The sequence below is a fragment of the Nerophis ophidion genome, linkage group LG14, assembly GCF_033978795.1.
Source record: "Nerophis ophidion isolate RoL-2023_Sa linkage group LG14, RoL_Noph_v1.0, whole genome shotgun sequence".
Taxonomy (NCBI): Eukaryota; Metazoa; Chordata; class Actinopteri; order Syngnathiformes; family Syngnathidae; genus Nerophis; species Nerophis ophidion.
Window position 1 is genome coordinate 31,924,722 of NC_084624.1, and position 18,555 is coordinate 31,943,276.

General features: G+C 37.5%; 1 protein-coding gene across 2 annotated transcripts in view; it reads left to right on the forward strand.

The window, feature by feature from the left end:
- Window positions 1-18,555, forward strand: part of tnr (tenascin R (restrictin, janusin)) — a 221,649-nt gene that overhangs the window by 113,186 nt on the left and 89,908 nt on the right. Inside the window, exons 13-18 of one of the 2 annotated variants that reach the window (XM_061920431.1) lie at window positions 510-600; window positions 906-1,006; window positions 3,845-3,947; window positions 4,309-4,398; window positions 17,375-17,508; window positions 17,611-17,740. In XM_061920431.1, coding sequence (XP_061776415.1) covers window positions 510-600; window positions 906-1,006; window positions 3,845-3,947; window positions 4,309-4,398; window positions 17,375-17,508; window positions 17,611-17,740 — 649 coding nt within the window. The remainder of the gene's footprint in view (window positions 1-509; window positions 601-905; window positions 1,007-3,844; window positions 3,948-4,308; window positions 4,399-17,374; window positions 17,509-17,610; window positions 17,741-18,555) is intronic. The other variant, XM_061920430.1, reaches the window with a different exon arrangement.

Genomic DNA, 18,555 nt, shown 5'->3' on the forward strand with positions numbered 1-18,555 from the left:
ACCTGTTCCCAATTTGCCTGTTCACATGTGGGATGTTCCAAATAAGTGTTTGATGAACATTCCTCAACTTTTTCATTCTTTTTTGCCACTTGTGCCAGCTTTTTTGATAACATGTTGCAGGCATCAAATTCCAAATGAGCTAATATTTGCAAAAAAATCAGTTTTCCAGTTCGAACGTTAAGTATCTTGTCTTTGCAGTCCATTCAATTGAATATAGGTTGAAAAGGATTAGCAAATCATTGTATTCTGTTTTATCTACGATTTACACAACGTGCCAACTTCACTGGTTTTGGGGTTTGTATTTTCATTTGACAGTTTTAATTATTGCAGAGTTACTTGCCAACAGTGGGCATTTTTTATGTTTATTTTGGGTTTTTTAAACTCCTTCACAGTGTTACACAAACGAAGGACAAATTATGTACTGAAATGTGGTTATATGTCGACTGTTACACCTCTGGGTATTTCTCAGAAGAAAATAAATCCTGTCTCCTGCCTTCTCTGTTTTGAAGGTCCTGCGACCCGGCTCACGTTACGAGGTGTCTGTGAGCGGCGTGAGGGACGGGAACGCCAGTGGATCAATTTCCATCGACTTTACTACCGGTGAGGGCTGACAGCAGGCAGATGTGGTAATCATGCTGCATGCTATCCCGGGCCTGCCTCCGGGAATAGAATTGTTGATGACATATGGCCCCATGTACCCTACTGTTTAAGGTCATTTGACGGAGTCCCATAAAGTTTGCATAGCTTTCTACTTAATATGAATGTGTATTTTGTGCATGCACGTAGTAATGTTTGTACTACATAGCAGGTAGCATTTGTCTCTGATGGTAATTAAAGTGCTGATGTATGCATGTTCACCCCCCCCAGTCCTAAGATTTGGTCTCAAGTGTGCCCAACATTGTCAGCTTTATCGTTTTTCTCAGAGATCGATACCCCCAAGAACCTGCGGCTCCTCTCTAAGACCTCTACCACGCTGGAGCTGGAATGGGATAACAGTGAGGCACAGGTAATCTCATGGACCAAATCCAAAACATCATTAAAGGAGCTGCATTGGTGTTATTGTGCATTCACTTTGTGGATCCTCAAATTACACATCTGACAATTTTTTCCTACTATGGATTCACAAGGAAGTCCAATAGCTCTTTAGCAGCAATGAGTCCATGGGGATCACTTGGAATAACCACACGTTCACAGTCTCGGTGACCATGTGTCTATTTTTTTGTTGTTTTAGTTTTCCAATGCACATTCAGCGGAAATGGAGAAACATTATGAAAATGAAAACATGGACAGTAAAATAAAATGGTGAACATTTAAACACAGCAAGTGAACTGCTTAGACATAGAGAAAGAGAATAATTCAATAAACTCTACTTCTTCTTACTTCCTTGTGCAAGTTGCATGTTCCAAAAAAATACAACCCATCCATCCATCCATTTTCTACCGCTTATTCCCTTTCGGGGTCGCGGGGGGCGCTGACGCCTATCTCAGCTACAATCGGGCGGAAGGCGGGGTACACCCTGGACAAGTCGCCACCTCATCACAGGGCCAACACAGATAGATTATCATAAAAAAATAAAATACAATACGGTTTTGTTATACAAACCACAAAACCAGTGAAGTTGGCACATTCTGTAAATCGGAAATAAAAACAAAATACAATGATTTGCATATGCTTTTCACCTATATTCAACTGAATAGACTGCAAAGACAAAATACTTAACATTCGACCTGGAAAACTTATTTTTTTGCAAATATTAGCTCATTTGGAATTTGATGCCTGCAACATGTTTCAAAAGAGCTGGCACGAGTGGCAAAAAAGACTGAGAAAGTAGAGGAATGCTCATCAAACACTTATTTAGAACATCTCACGGGTGAACAGGCTAATTTGGAACAGGTGGTTGCAGTGATTCGGTATAAAAGCATCTTCCATAAAATACTCAGTCATTCACAAACAAGGATGGGGCGAGGGTCACCACTTTGTTCACAAACGCATGAGCAAATTGTGAAACAGTTTAAAAACATTTCTCAACCAGCTATTGCAAGGAATTTAGGGATTTTACCATCCAATGTGTGTAATATTATCAAAAGGTTTTTGCAATGTGTTGCTTCCATTAAATTCTAAATTAATGATTATTTGCAAAAAAAATTAAGATTCTCAGTTGGAACATTAAGTATCTTTTCTTTGCAGTCTATTCAATTGAATATAAGTTGAAAAGGATTTGCAAATCATTGTATTCTGTTTTTTTTTTTTACGAATTACACAACGTGCCAACTTCACTGGTTTTGGGTTTGTAGGAATAATCTGTTAAACTAGTAAAAATGAGTTAATCTTACTTATTACTGAGACATACAATAAAAAAATGTTTAACTTACTATGGTAATGAAGGTGCACACTTTTACATAGGGATGGGTACATTTCACATTTGAACTAATACGGCACACATTCCCAGTACTTTTGTCTGTGTTCATAAATGGTAATTGTTAATTATTAAAAGCTACTGTTTTATTTAACAATTAACACTGAGCTGATAATTATAACTTTGCTGTCCTTTTGTTAAATGTTGTGGGGGCGTGGTGAGTTGAGGTAAATTTTATCTATCAACTCTGCCTCTCCCATTTTTCACCAAAGTTGTGTTATGTTGACCACAATGAAGTGTTTTAAATGTAGAAAGAAATTACACTTTTAAGGTGAATGTGCCAGTATTTTATTTTGTTGAGGCTTATAAAGTGTTTACATAAACCCGATGTCGAGGCGTCAGAGGTAACTCAACCGGCAGCTGCAAACTTTGTTTCCTCCGATGCCTCGACATCAGGTTTTTGTACCCGAGAACCCAGCATACCACACCCACCCAGGTATGAGGGGGACTTTGAAAAGTGCAGACTCTTTTTATACCAGTGCTTCTTAGTATTTGCACAGCAGCCTCACTCGTACTCATGAGATCCCGCCCGTGTGGCATACATACTTAGTCTACTGGCTGGAAGAGCAGCACGTTGGGCAATGGAGATATGTGAGAGCAAACCAGAACTTTGATCCGGTCTATTTCTGTTCTATGCTAAGCCTGGGAGCGGGTGAGGAGCAAGCACGCGGGTGTGCATCTCCCGCACCAGTGCCGTCAGTTCAGCCAAACTCTGTTCGTGATGGCTTATTTGCTGGCCATAAGCCCTGAGAGCCCGTCAAACAGGGTCTTCGTCTGCAGGTTCCATATTGACTTGTGACAGCAACAATGCAATATTCAGTGTTGACAGATAGATTTTTTTTTGTACATGTGCCATAAATATTGATGTTAAGATTTATTTTTTTGTGAAGAAATGTTTAGAATGAAGTTGATGAATCCAGATGGATCTCTATTACAATCCCCAAATAGGACACTTCATGATTACTTCATGATTACTTCTATGTGTAGAAATCTTTATGTATAATTGAATCACTTGTTTATTTTTCAATAAGTGTTTAGTTATTCTTATATCTTTTTTTCCAAATAGTTCATGAAAGACCACTACAAATGAGCAATATTTTGCACTGTTAAACAATTTAATAAAACAGAAACTGATGACATAGAGCTGTATTTTCATTTTGTATCTCTTTTTTTTTCAACCAAACGGCTTTGCTCTGATTAGGGGGTACTTGAATTAAAACAATGTTCACATCACTGAAAAAAGGTTGAGAACCACTGCTATAATCATTGTACTGGTTACACAAAAGATCCATCCATCCATCCATTTTCTAAAAGATGTTTGATTGTAAGATTCATTATCGTTGTAGTTCTACTCCGATAAATTAAATTTAAAACATGAGTGTTTCATCCATTTTTTAGAAGCAATAACACAGTGGTGTGCACTTGCAGGTGGATGAGTACCAGGTGGTGTACAGCACATTGGCGGGTGATCAATATGAAAAAGTCGTTGTTCCAAGAAATGAAGGAGCCACCACAAAGACCACTCTCACCGGTAAATGTGAACTGTATTATTTGTGTGGGTTCCTGAAATTGTCAACAACCTTAAGGGTTATTTGCACAGTTTTATCTTTGTTTCAACTGCTGTGTACTGAGGAAAATGAGAGTAAACTTAAGGTGCCAGGATGCTCCCACAACTGATTGTATTTTACTCGTTGTCCTGTGGGCATATTTGCAGCCAAGGGAATTGGAAGCTTGTTTAGTTCTCGATCGCAATCATTTTCTGTCTTTACATCCTTTTTTAGGCTTTGCTTGTGTTTTTGAGAATGACATTATGTTGTACTTGTGCAATGACAATGAGGTTGTTTTCTTCCTTCCTTTTTCTCCCCATATTTAGATGTTAATTTGTGTTTCAGACCTGATGCCTGGCACGGAGTATGGTATTGGCATTTCCGCCATGAGAGGCAACAATCAGAGCACATCAGCCACTATGAATGCCAGAACGGGTAAGTGAGGTTCTTTCATTATTTTGAAAAGGGCTGATATCCAAATTGTAATTTATGGATTTTGACACGATAACCTAAAGTGGTGAGAACCCATTAGTTGTAAATTACATGACGGATGAGTTAAAATTGTTTCGTCTTCTTTTTATTCATTGTCAGGACATTCGATCAATTGCAACTGGACTGCTCAGTTTGTCTTAGAAGACGTTTTTTGGCTCTCATAAGTCAGTTCATGCTCATAGACTAGACAGATCTAGTTATAATAATAGATTTTATTTGTAAAAAAGCACTTTACGTTGAGCAAACAACCTCAAAGTGCCACAGTGTAAAAAAAAATTTAAAAAAATACCGTATTTCCTTGAATAGCCCCCAGGGCACTAATTAATTTAAAACCTCTTCTCACCCCTGCGCTTATTCAAAGCATGCGGTAAAAGTAAGCAGGCGCTAGTAATTTTAAAACCTCTTCTCACCCCTGCGCTTACCAATGGTATGCAGTAAAAAATTGAGTGTGATATCAATAATAAACAAAAAATAAATAACTATTCTGCGGCCGCAGTCCGGTGGTTGGGGACCACTGCTCTAAAACATGTCATCGCGCCGGTTGGATGCATGCATATCGCTCCTTCTCACACGAGATTGCAATGCATACTTGGTCAACAGCCATACCTTTTACACTGATGGTTGTGATATAAACAACTTTAACACTCTTACTAATACGCGCCACACTCTGTGAACCCACACCAAACGCATTTCTGGAGAAGATTGGCCCTGTAACACATTATAAACGCAACATAAGAATTACCCAGAAATCCAATTCATCCATGACTCTTGGCTATATTATACACGCGCCCTCAACCACGCCCACCTCAACTGGCGCACGGAGAGGGGGGATGAGCAGTTCTTTAAGGTAGATGGGGGCATTTCCATGGAGGCACTGGTGAGTTAGCAGGGAAATTTTGAATTCAATCCTGAGTGGAATAGGAAGCCAGTGAAAGGATTTGAGAGTTGGTGTGATGTGGTCGTATTTCCGCACTCTCATCAGGATCCTCGCAGCACTATTTTGTATGTACTGCAGCTTCTGAATGTTCTTGCTGGGGATCCCCACAAGAAGTGCGTTACAGTAGTCGAGCCTGGAGAAAAAATAAATAAAAAATCTCGTTCACATGTTGGTAGCAAAGCCATATGGATTAAAATTGTATTTTTTACAAGATCTGACCAATCTAAAACTATGAGTATGAACTGATCACCACCCCCTCAGACTAGAGCTGTTCTATATAGACTTTGAGCATGAATTGATAAAGCCTGCTCAGATGAGAGTCGAAACGTCTTCTGATACCAACTGGACAGTCCAGTTTCCCTGGATAAATGTGAATATCTATAGACTTTGGGGTTGTATGATATACCGCAATACTAATGAATCATATTCGGTACTATACTGCCTCCAAAAAGTACCAGTCCCCCCGGAACAGGGCATGATGGTACATCGTCAGTAAAATTGCTGGGTATACAAACAGAGGAGCATGTTCGGCAATGCGCAATCACAGAGTCGTTACAAGCAGACACAGTGTCTAGACAGAAAAGTGAGAATGGACATATTTTGGCTTGAAGTTAATGACAAAGGTGAAGTTATAACACAGAAACGCCCACAGGAAGAGGTGCTTTAAAGGGGAACCTTATCACAATTTCAAAAGGGTTAAAAACAATAAAAATCAGTTCCCAGAGGCTTGCTGTATTTTTTGAAGTTTTTTTCAAAATTTTACCGGTCCCGGAATATCCTTAAAAAAGCTTTAAAGTGCCTTTTTTTCGCTCTCTGCGAATACACTGTTCATTTTCCTGTGACGGTCATACAGTGCTGCCAATACAAACAAACAATGGCGAATACCACAGCAAGATATAGCGACATTAGCTCGGATTCAGACTCGGATTTCAGCGGCTTAAGCGATTCAACAGATTACGCATGTATTGAAATGGACGGTTGTAGTATGAAAATATTGAAGAAGAAACTGAAGCTATTGAGCGAATAGCTATTGACGCTGTTCATAGCCATAGCATGGCCGAATAGCTGCGTTAGCATCGCCGGTAAAATGTGCGGACACTCCAGCACATTCAATGGGGGTCTGGCCGCAGACACTTTCGCATCTTCGGGCCAGTGTTGCAACTTGAATCCCTCCCTTTTAGTGTTGTTACACCCTCCGACAACACACCGACGAGGCATGATGTCTCCAAGGTTCCAGAAAATAGTCGAAAAAACGGAAAATAACAGGGCTGAGACCCGGTGTTTGCAATGTGTTGAAAATTAAAATGGCGGCTGTATTACCTCGGTGACGTCATGTTCTGACGTCACCGCCACAGAGCGATAAACAGAAAGGCGTTTAATTCGCCAAAATTCACCCATTTAGAGTTCGGAAATCGGTTAAAAAAATATAAGGTCTTTTTTCTGCAACATCAAGGTGTATATTGACGCTTACATAGGTCTGGTGATAATGTTCCCCTTTAAGACATGGCAAGTAACAAGCGGGTAACGTCCAGCCCCAGTCTAGCAGTGTTTTAGCTACTTCTCAATCACTAATCCTCGCCTCATGGCGACAAATAAAATATGTTTCTTCCAAATATCATCCCTGCAGTACGAGGAATAGCTGAACATGCTTCACTACACACCGTAGCTCAACAGTATCACAATGTAAACAAACGCCATGGGTGGATCTACACCTGACATCCAATGTAATGATACCAAGTACAGGAGCGTATATAGTCGATACTGCTATGATTCCATCAATATTTTTTTAGCATTACAAAATATTTTTTCTTTTTTTCAAATTTATATTACGTTCATAAACTCAGGAAATACGCCCCTGGACACATGTTGACTTTGACTATGACCAATGTATAATCCTGTATTTGATGGATAACCAAATGTGTGGTATCATCCAAAACTAATGTAAGCATCCAAACAAGAGAAGAATATGTGTTTATTACATTTTAACGGATGTCTAGATAGATCATGTTAAAATACAAAGTAAGCGGACATTAACAGTAAATGAACAAGTAGATTGATAATTCATTTTCTACCACTTGTCCTTAATAATTTTGATAAAAATAATATAATTGAAAATGACAATATGTTGCTGCATATGTCAGCAGAGTAATTAGAAGTCTTTGTTGGCCTAGTTACTAATAAAAGACAAGTTGTCTTGTATGTTCACTACTTTATTTAAGGAAAAACTTCCAAACGAAACATATGTTTAATGTACCGTAAGACATTTTGTTAAAATAAAGACAATGTCATTGTTTGTGGTGTCCTTTATTTAGAAAAGTATAAAAAAGTATCAAAATACATTTTGGTACCGGTACCAAAATATTGGTATCAGGACAACACTGATATACAACCCGTTTAAAAGAAGAAGATAATATGACCAGTAATAGAATTTGCTCATTGACCACGATAGGAACTGTATTTCTCCCTCGTCGTCAGTTTATGTTGTACTCAAGATATTCAGGTACCCTCATGACCATAATTATAACGACCAAGGGTGATTTAATCCAAACAATTGGCAGAAGTCTCACTCTACAACTATTGTTCTGCAGCACAATACAGTGAAATCAGTCCTGATTGGAGGGTTACTTCTACTTTAGAGCCTTCATACTTTAGATCCATGCCATCCCCTCTAGAGCTGTCTAATCTAGTCTTTGAGGATGAACTGATAAAGCCTGCTCGGATGAGAGGCCAAACCTGGGGCATATTACGTGTAGGAGGTTCTTCAAACTGAGTTTAAATCTGAAGTCTGAGTTGTTTTACCCTGTGATAGAAAAGGAAACTGAGTGTTGGGTTCCTGAACAGTTGATCTGAATTACATTATTCAGTACTGGGTATGTTGACTCTGAGTTAAGACAACAATAAAAATCCACCATCAATGGAGCGTTATTTATACGATTCACCATATCAATTGGGATTAGAAAAGGCCATCCTTCTCTTACCAAGTGTGTTACGGTTGGGTATGGACACTTTTTATTTAGAAATATAAAAAAACGTAACAATTATCTGATCGTATGGAATAAAACTTACTTCACCAAATATTTATTTATTTATTTTTATTGTGATTAATTATGGAGTATATTGTGATTACATTGAGACCAAATTTAGGAAACTGTTATGTAAAAGAAAAGGGGTACAATTAAATAAGCTCTGCTTCTTCCTACTCCTTTTCGAACATGTTGAAAAGAGAAATTGGAAACTGTGATGTATCATGTTGTATGCTTGCATGTTCCAAATAAACTTAAACTCAACTCAACTCAACTCAACTCTAATATTGAACTGAAATGACTGACAATTACTGCCAGAGTCACTGCATCATTTTGAATGCAATAGTGTATTGATTCAACATTTATTTGCATTTTCTTAGTGGCCCACAGTTAGATAAATTGAAGATCGGTATGATGTGAGTGATATAATCCTGTTTTATTTTGTTTGCAATGCTACCAGTAAGACATACAAATGGAGGCATGCTGAAACTAAAAAAACATTTTTTTTGTAATTTATATTTGATATGTCAAGTCAACGGAATTGCAAAGTAAATATAATTGAATGGATAAATATGTAATACTATAAATATTTACAGTAAAGAAAAATTAATAATGTACGTTTGTCTTTGTTAAATATTTGTTTTAAAATCCAAATGAATCTAATTAATACACAAAATCTAAAATGTTTTTTTTTTTTTTTTTTAATTGACTAAAATATTATTTTTCTTAGCTTGTCTTTTTTAATGAGGCTCCAGCATCCCCCCCTCGACCCCATAAGGGATAAGCGGTAGAAAATGGATGGACTTGTATCCTCATTTTGATTTAACAACTATCCTGTTAGACCCGCTCGACATCCATTGCCTTCGGTTCCCCTAGAGTGGGGGGGTTGCCCACATATGCGGTCCTCTCCAAGGATTCTCATAGTCATCATTGTCACCGACGTCTCACTGGGTGTGAGTTTTCCTTGCCCTTAGTGGGCTCTACCGAGGATGCCATTGTGGTTTGTGCAGCCCTTTGAGACACCAGTGATTTAGGGCTATATATGTATAATCTTGATTGATTGATTGAACTTCTGGTTGAAAATGAACAGACAAATGACATCATGACAGCTTTCTTCATGTTTACCAGGAGGAAGAAGACATTACAAAAAAAAAACAAAAAAAAAACATACAATTGAAAAAATGGGAGTGAGCCATTTAGATTACTTTACTTACCTATTTGTTTGGAACTGAAAACCCTGAATTCCCTTGATCTCAGGGTTTACATATATACGTAGTATTAACTTACCCTGCTTTCTGGAATTCCTCCAGCAACAGTCCAGTTGCAATCGATGCAATGCCTAAGGAATAAAACAACCTTAATTGTTTTTACATTTTAGCTTGAAGTTGTCAACGAACATTTTTTTAATTTTAAGATAATCGAAGCAGACAACAAACATTGCATAGCAACATGTTTTATTGCAATGTACTGGTTGCTATTCAACTGATTTCAGGAAAAAAAAGTCATTTTGATTAATAAAAAAGGTATTCTTTACTGTGTGGTCTCATATTGGGGTGAAATGGTAATACTTCCTCTTTGTGTTGACTGTTAAATATGTGCTTATTCAAATGTTTAAAGGCATCCTTCTAGTTTTTTAGGACCATCTATGATCTGTGTGACACTAAGCGCTATTCTTATAATTAAAGTATAAATCCCTTAAAGCAGAGAAGGTCATCTGATTAACAACATATTTGAGTTCCTTTGCGTGTCGTCATCAGCAGAGGAGTAAAAAGAGGAAGGTTAAATGCTGTTTTTTGTCGGTGCAGTGACTGTCAATGTTTGATTTTCTCATCCATGAAACCCTGAATAAATTGATTAACCGCACCTTAGAATATGAAAAAAAGATGAAAAGAATAATCACAGTTTTGTTCCAATATGGAATTTTTAACATCCAGCATCTCCACATGTCAAAAGAATTATTATATATTGCTAACACACACACACACACACACACACACACCTGCAGCTGCAGTTCCCAGTGATCACATTTGTCTTCCTGCGGATTGGAAAGATGTCATGCCGGGAATGTTTTATGCGCATTCAAAGATGTAGCTGTGGTTTCTGCCACTGCAGACTTTATTCAGAGCAGCCGTTATACCAACCAAGCATAAACAGTCCATTTTTTTTTTCCTTCCAGAAAATCGAAATGTGAGGCTTTTTTACGGTTTGTTTTCTATCACAGGAAGAAAATACCTGTAATAAAGGCCAAACAATCCTAATGTGGGCACATCTAATCAAAACATCTTGCTCTGTTGAAAATCATAAAAAATATAATTGGCTTCCCACATCCTTGTGTTTTCTAAAAACAAACCCATAAAGGAAAATTAAAAAACAGACAGTTCACTAGTTCAGTTCAAACATTTGTTTGGGCAGTTTGAAGTATATTAAACAACACATTTGTCTAACTGATTTTAAAGATGCTCAGGTCGAACACAGTTTTCCAATAGGCACTAATGCAAACAGAACTACAGCAGATTCTTGCTATTTGGATATGATGTGGTCCTGCTGGCTTCATCTGGCCAGGCTCTTGAGCTCTCAGGGGATCGGTTCGCAGCCGAGTCTGAAGCGACTAGGATGAGAACCAGCACCTCCAAGTCTGAGTCCAAGGACTTGGAAGGTTGATTGCCATTTCCAGGTTGGGGAAAAGATCTTGCTCCAAGTGGATGAGTCCAAGTATCTTGAGGGAAGAGTGGAACGTGAGATCGGCAGGCGGATCAGTGCAGTATCGTCAGTGTTGTGAACCCTGTATCGATCTGTCGTAGTGAAGAAGGAGCTGAGCCGCAAGTCAAAGCTCTCAATTTACCAGTCGATCTACGTTCCTATCCTCACCTATGGTCATGAGCTTTGGGTTATGACCGAAAAGATAAGATCACGGGTACAAGCCGCCGAAATGAGTTTCCTCCACCGAGTGGCAGGGCTCTCCTATAGGTGTAGGGTGAGAACCTATGTTATTCTGGAGGAGCTCTGAGTACGGTTGCTGCTCCTCCACATTGAGAGGAGCCAAATGAAGTTGTTAGGGCATCTAGTCAGGATGCCCCCCATACGCCCCCCCTAGGGAGGTGTTGAGAACACGTCCTGCCAGTAAGAGGGCACTGGGAAGACCCAGGACACTAATTATCAGCCGGGTACGGGGCGTAGGGCGAATTACTTCTATTGAAGAGAAATGACCTTGCAGACCTCCCTATACTATTGAGTGCAAAGAGAAAGATGGCAAACCAGAAACCCAGAGGAGCGTAGACATGTAACGAAGAAGCGCAATTATTGATTTAACAATATTGAAGCTGGTGGTTTAGTCAGATTTCAGACCTTTGCTTCTGCACCTAAATGTTGGCTTCCAACACAAATACACAATGAAACACATTTTACATATTGCTAGATTATGCACCAGGACTTGCAAATTTCACCAAAAACCTTGTCTTCCAAACGGTCTTCTTCTTAATAAAGTCAGGATGAAAAGATATAAAAAGAGTACAAACAAGGCTGTTATTTGACGACATCTTGAAAGTAAACAAAGAGTTGTCACATCTGCTGCCATAGGGCAAGATTTGATGACGTAGCGAGACTCAATCGATGTCCGTATGCATAAGGGCATATTTGCAATACTCTGCCATGGCACAAGGTGCAAGAACAGAGCTAGGCAAATATTTTGACTCAGGGGGCCTCATTGAGGGAAGAAAATGTGTCTGGGGGGCCAATGTGTATGTGTGTAAATTATATATATATATATATATATATATATATATATACATATATATATATATATATATATATATATGTGTATATATGTATATACACATGTCTGGGGGGCCAATGTGTATGTGTGTGTAAATTATATATATATATATATATATATATATATATATATATATATATATATATATATATATATATATATATATATATATATACATATATGTATATATATATGTGTATATATGTATATATATATATGTATATATATGTGTATATATGTATGTATATATATATGTGTATATATGTATGTATATATATATGTGTATATATGTATATATATATATATATATATATATATATATATATATATATATATATATATATATATATATATGTGTGTATATATATATATATGTGTATATATATATATGTGTATATATATATATATATATATATATATATATATATATATATATATATGTGTATATATGTATATATATGTGTATATATGTATATATATGTGTATGTATATATATATATGTATATATATATGTGTATGTGTATGTATATATATGTGTATGTATATATATATGTATATATATATATATGTATATATATATATATATATATATATATATATATGTAGGTGTGGAAAAAAATCACAAGACTACTTCATCTCTACAGATCTGTTTCATGAGGGGTTCCCTCAATAATCAGGAGATTGAGGGAACCCCTCATGAAACAGATCTGTAGAGATGAAGTAGTCTTGTGATTTTTTCCCACACCTACATATTGCGCTCTACCACGGTATCGAGCACTATTCTCTGGATAATCCAATCAAGACATATATATATATATATATATATATATATATATATATATATATATATATATATATATATATATATATACATACATATATATATACATATATATATATATATATGTATGTATGTGTGTATGTATATAATAATAATAAAAATAATGGATTAGATTTATATCGCGCTTTTCTATTGTTAGATACTCAAAGCGCTCACAGTGAAGTGGGAACCCATCATTCATTCACACCTGGTGGTGGTAAGCTACATCTGTAGCCAGAGCTGCCCTGGGGTAGACTGACGGAAGCGTGGCTGCCAGTTTGCGCCAACGGCCCCTCCGACCAACACCTATCATTCATTCACCAGTGTGAGCGGCACCGGGGGCAAAGGGTGAAGTGTCCTGCCCAAGGACACAACGGCGGCGATTTGGATGTCAATAGGTGGGAAGCGAACCTGCAACCCTCAGGTTTCTGGCACAGCCGCTCTACCCACTACGCCATGCCGCCCATATAAGGGCTGCGAATATTTGGGTGTCCCACGATTCGATCTAATATCGATTCTTGGGGTCGCGATTCGATAATATATAGATTTTTTTTTATTCAACGCGATTTTCGATTCAAAAACGATATTTTTCCGATTCAAAACGATTTTGTATTCATTCAATACATAGGATTTCAGCAGGATCTACCCCAGTCTGCTGACATGCTAGCAGAGTAGTAGATTTTTTTTTTAAATTATAAAGGACACCGTTTTATCAAATGATTGCAATAATGTAAATTTGTTTTAACTATTAAACAAACCAAAAATATGACTTATTTTATCTTTGTGAAAATATTGGACACAATGTGTTGTCAAGCTTATGAGATGCGATGCAAGTGTAAGCCACTGTGACACTATTTTTCTTTTTTTTTTTTCATAAATGTCTAATGATAATGTAAATGAGGTATTTTTAATCACTGCTATGCTGAAATTATAATTAATATTGATACTGTTGTTTATAATATTCATTTTTGTTTCACTACTTTTGGTTTGTTCTGTTTCGTGTTTGTGTCTTTATTGCAGTTCTGAGTGTTGCTGGGTCAGGTTTGGTTTTGGAATTGGATTGATTTGTTATGGTATTGCTGTGTAGTGGTTTGTTGGATTGATAAAAAAAAATAAAAATAAAATAAAATAAAATAATTTTAAAAAATTAAATAAAATAAATAATTTTTTTAATAAATGAGAATCTATTCTGAATTTCACAACGTATTCGATTTGATTCATATTCGAATCGATTTTTTTCCCACACCCCTAATATATATATATATATATATATATATATATATATATATATATATATATATATATATATATATATATATATATATATATATATATATATATATATATATATATATATACATTTAGCTTCAAAAATCTGCTGTACAATGTGTGTTTGGTTCTCTTTTTTTCAGGAACACAAATACCAAAAGTCACAACGTCCGATAGAGTTCTAAAAACGTTATGACAGATCACCTCAAAGAAACAGAATTACATTTTACAGTTTTCTTACTGAATGGGACCCCCAGAATCTACATAAAGATCAAAAAGTGGGATTTACAATATTAACTATTAACAATAAAACACTGAATATTAACAACATATGAACATTGTTCCTCTTTTACTTCTCAGACCAGCTCCTCGAAAGTTGTGTATATTTTACAATCAAGCAAAACACAACAAAAACAACAAAACATGAATGCAAAGTTTAATAAATGCTTACAATATGATATATCATAAAAATCTGCTTCAGCATCCGTTTCTGACACACGCTTTTTGGGCTGGCTGCTCTGAAAACAAACCCTACCCACTCTGCTTTGTTCCTTGTCTGAGCTGCTGTGATGTATATTTCCGCAATAACTCCTATAACACTCAAAAGCGCAGATTTAGATACTTTCTATAGTACAAGACTTACGGTTATTTAAAAACAGCATTGCACATCATAACGGCGGCGACAGTTTTGATGATAAAGGTCTAAAAAAATGATGTGGAACGTCCCGCCGGCCGGATTGAAAATCATAAGGGGACGCATGTGGCCGGCAGGCTGTATTTTGTGCAGATCAGTGCCAAAAGTAAGAGGGAGGGGGAAGAGGGAAGGGGCAGGAGGGAGAATTCGAATTGAGTCTATGTCTCCCAGCTGGCTGAGGAAGGCCTTGGGATCCCCTGTGAGGAGCTTAGCAAAGGGGCTTGGGAGAGGGAAGTCTGAGTGTCTTTGCTTCGGCTGTTGCCCCCACAACCCGACTTTGGATAAGCGGAAGAAATGGATGAATGCATTATTTTAATCTGAAGTCACAAAGTTACAGATATGTAATAATCCATATTAATAGTTTGCGTGCCTTTGGGTAGGCGTAGGGTTCTTTGTAACATAGCCACAACAAACATCTTGAATTTGACCACTCTTAAATCTGCCTGCATCCACCCTTCCATCTGTCTTCATTGACACTTTACCTCTGCAGAAAATCACTTTTCCTTTACACTGTGTTCCAAACTACTATGCAAATTGGATTTAAGAGTCAAAACATTTATTTTTTTGTTTTTCCATTAAATGAATGGATGGTATTATGACTTAAGGCTCTGGAGATCATTGACATCCAATCTCACACACCTGTGATAAATAGTCTCCCAGGTGAGCCCAATCAAAAGAAAACTGCTTGAAAGTGATGTTCCACATTATTAAGCAGGTTTCAGGTTTCAAGGGATATGGGGAAGAAAAACGATCTCTCTGCTGCTGAAAAGTGTAAGATAGTACACTACCTTGCTCAGGGTATGAAAACATTGGATATTTCCAAATAAACTTATGCGTGATCATCTAACTATAAATAAATGTGTTGTTGTATCAGATTTTGTGCAGATAAAGGCAAAACTTAAACATTTCCTGCCAGACAACTTGATCGTATTAAGAGAGAAGCTGCTAAAAGGCCATTGCAAAGCAGCAAAGAGGTATTTGAAGTTGCTGGAGCCTCTAGAATTAAATGAACCTCAAGGTGTAGGATCCTCAAGAAGTTTGCAAGTGTGCTTAAAGCTAATATTCGGCCACCCCTAAACAATACTCACAAGCAGAAATGGTTGGAGTGGGCTCAGGAATACATGAAGATTATTTTCCAAACAGTTTTGTTTACCGATGAGTGCCGTGCAATGGCACTCATCGGTAAACGATGGCCCAGATGGCTGGTGAGTGGCCACAATGTCCCAAACAGCTGAGACGGCAGCAAAGGTTTGTGGGTGTCATGTTTTGGGCTGAAATCATGGGAAAAGAGCTGGTAGGGCCCTTTAGGGTCCCAGAGGGTGTAAAAATGACCTCTGCAAAGTATGAACCTACTCAGTGGCCTAGTGGCTAGGGTTTCCGCCCTGAGATCGGTAGGTTGTGAGTTCAAACCCCGGCCGAGTCATACCAAAGACTATAAAAATGTGACCCATTACCCCCCTGCGTGGCACTCAGCATCAAAGGTTGGAATTGGGGGTTAAATCACCAAAAATGATTCTTGGGCGCGGCCATTGCTGCCCACTTCTCCCCTCACTTCCCAGGGGGTGAACAAGGGAATGGGTCGAATGCCGAGGACAAATTTCACCACACCTAGTGTGTGTGTGACAATCATTGGTACTTTAACTTAATGTAGAGTTTCTGACTCGCCACTTTCTTCCATGGTACAAAAAGAAGAACTATACCTCCCGACAAAAATCTTTTTCGTGCATGACAATGCCCCATCTCATGCTGCAAAGAACACCACCAGTCCCTGTCTGCTATTGTCATACGAAGAGAAAAATTGATGGTGTGGCCACATCCTTTCCTGACCTCAACCCTATTGAGAACCTCTGGAGCATCATCAAGCAAAAGATCTATGAGGTTGGGAGACAATTCATATCCAAGCAGCAGCTCTGGGACGCTATTCTAACATCTTGCAAAGAAATTAAAGATGAAACTGTCCAACTCACAAATTCAATGGATGCAAGAGTGATATCGAGCAAGGGGTCCTATATTAACATGTGACTAAGCCTGTTTGACCAAAAGTTATTTCATTCAAAAATATTGTATTTTATACAGTCTTATAATGCTACAAATTCAACATGTGACCATGTTGAGTTCTTTGCAGCCTATAAAATGTCTTGAAACGCTGTTATGCTTAATAATTTGGAACAGTGGACGTTGAGTTATTTAATGTATTTATTTATCGTAAAAATACTATTATCATTTCGAGATTTGTTTAATGAAATTTGAATTACACTCTACCGGCTGATGATTTGAAAATTAGACTGACTTATATTTTCGTCAATTATTTATGAAAATTTGAGTAAAATGTACTTCGCATGATATTTTGGAACACAGTGTAGTTTTAACATGTGGGTCTTCTACCTTTGCTTCATTCTGTCAGGTCTGGATGTTCCCATGGATCTAACTGTAACAGCATCTACAGACAACACCATCACCCTTGTGTGGGGCATGGTACAGGGTCCCATTGACTTCTACAAAGTCACCTTTACATCCTCCTCGGGCTTGTCTACTGAGGTAATGAACAAGACTAATAAACACTCTCCATATAACTAGACATGAACCTTCAAATGATCATGCCCCCGTACACGTGTTAGTGTAATTTACTTTCTGATCCAGGTGACTGTGCCTAAAAATGAAATCACCACCACTCTGACGGACCTGGAACCCGGGACGGAATACACCATTACAGTGGCAGCCAGGAGAGGACGACAGCAGAGCAACGTAGCAACCATTGATGCCTTCACAGGTAAGAGTCCGTGTAATGTTCACATTTGAGCTCAAGTGAACCACACGGCACCAGAGTTCACTTGCAAAAGGACCAAGACCTACCTCTGTAGCAGTCTTAGTTCAATCGTTTGGTGCACAACAGGGTTTGGGTGATCACATTCACACTAGGAATGAGCGATATGGCCAAAAATCTATATGTCAGGAAAAAACACAGAGGTTTTTTTATTTCTACAAGCCTGTTTTGCAGGTTTCCCTGCTCTTCAGGGGATTTTAAAATGAAATAGCCTCTGTGTTTTTTCCTGAACTAATATGATTGAGGGAACCCCTCATGAAACAGTTCTGTAGAGATGAAGTAGTCTTGTGAGTTTTCCCACACATACATACATACATACATATATATGTATATATATATATATATATATATATATATATATATATATATATATATATATATATATATATATATATATAATTTTAGTGGACCATCTTTATGAAAAAGTATGTGATTGATCATTGCTGATTAATGTCTATTAATGCCGATCACAAATATTGATCCTCTCTGGCTGACAAGCAGCCAGCAGCTAAATTTGTCTCCATACACAGTGTGGGGACGCTCCTCTGAACTTATAATAATGACCTCCATTACGTAAAACAAAATGTATTTCTTAGGATCTTAAAAGGGTAACTGCCCTTTTTTTTAAATTATCATTCACAATCTTTATTTGAGACAAGCAAACCAATGTTTTCCTTTCAATACATTTGAACTCCTGAGATGAGGTGGCGACTTGTCCAGGGTGTACCCAGCCTTCCGCCCGATTGTAGCTGAGATAGGCA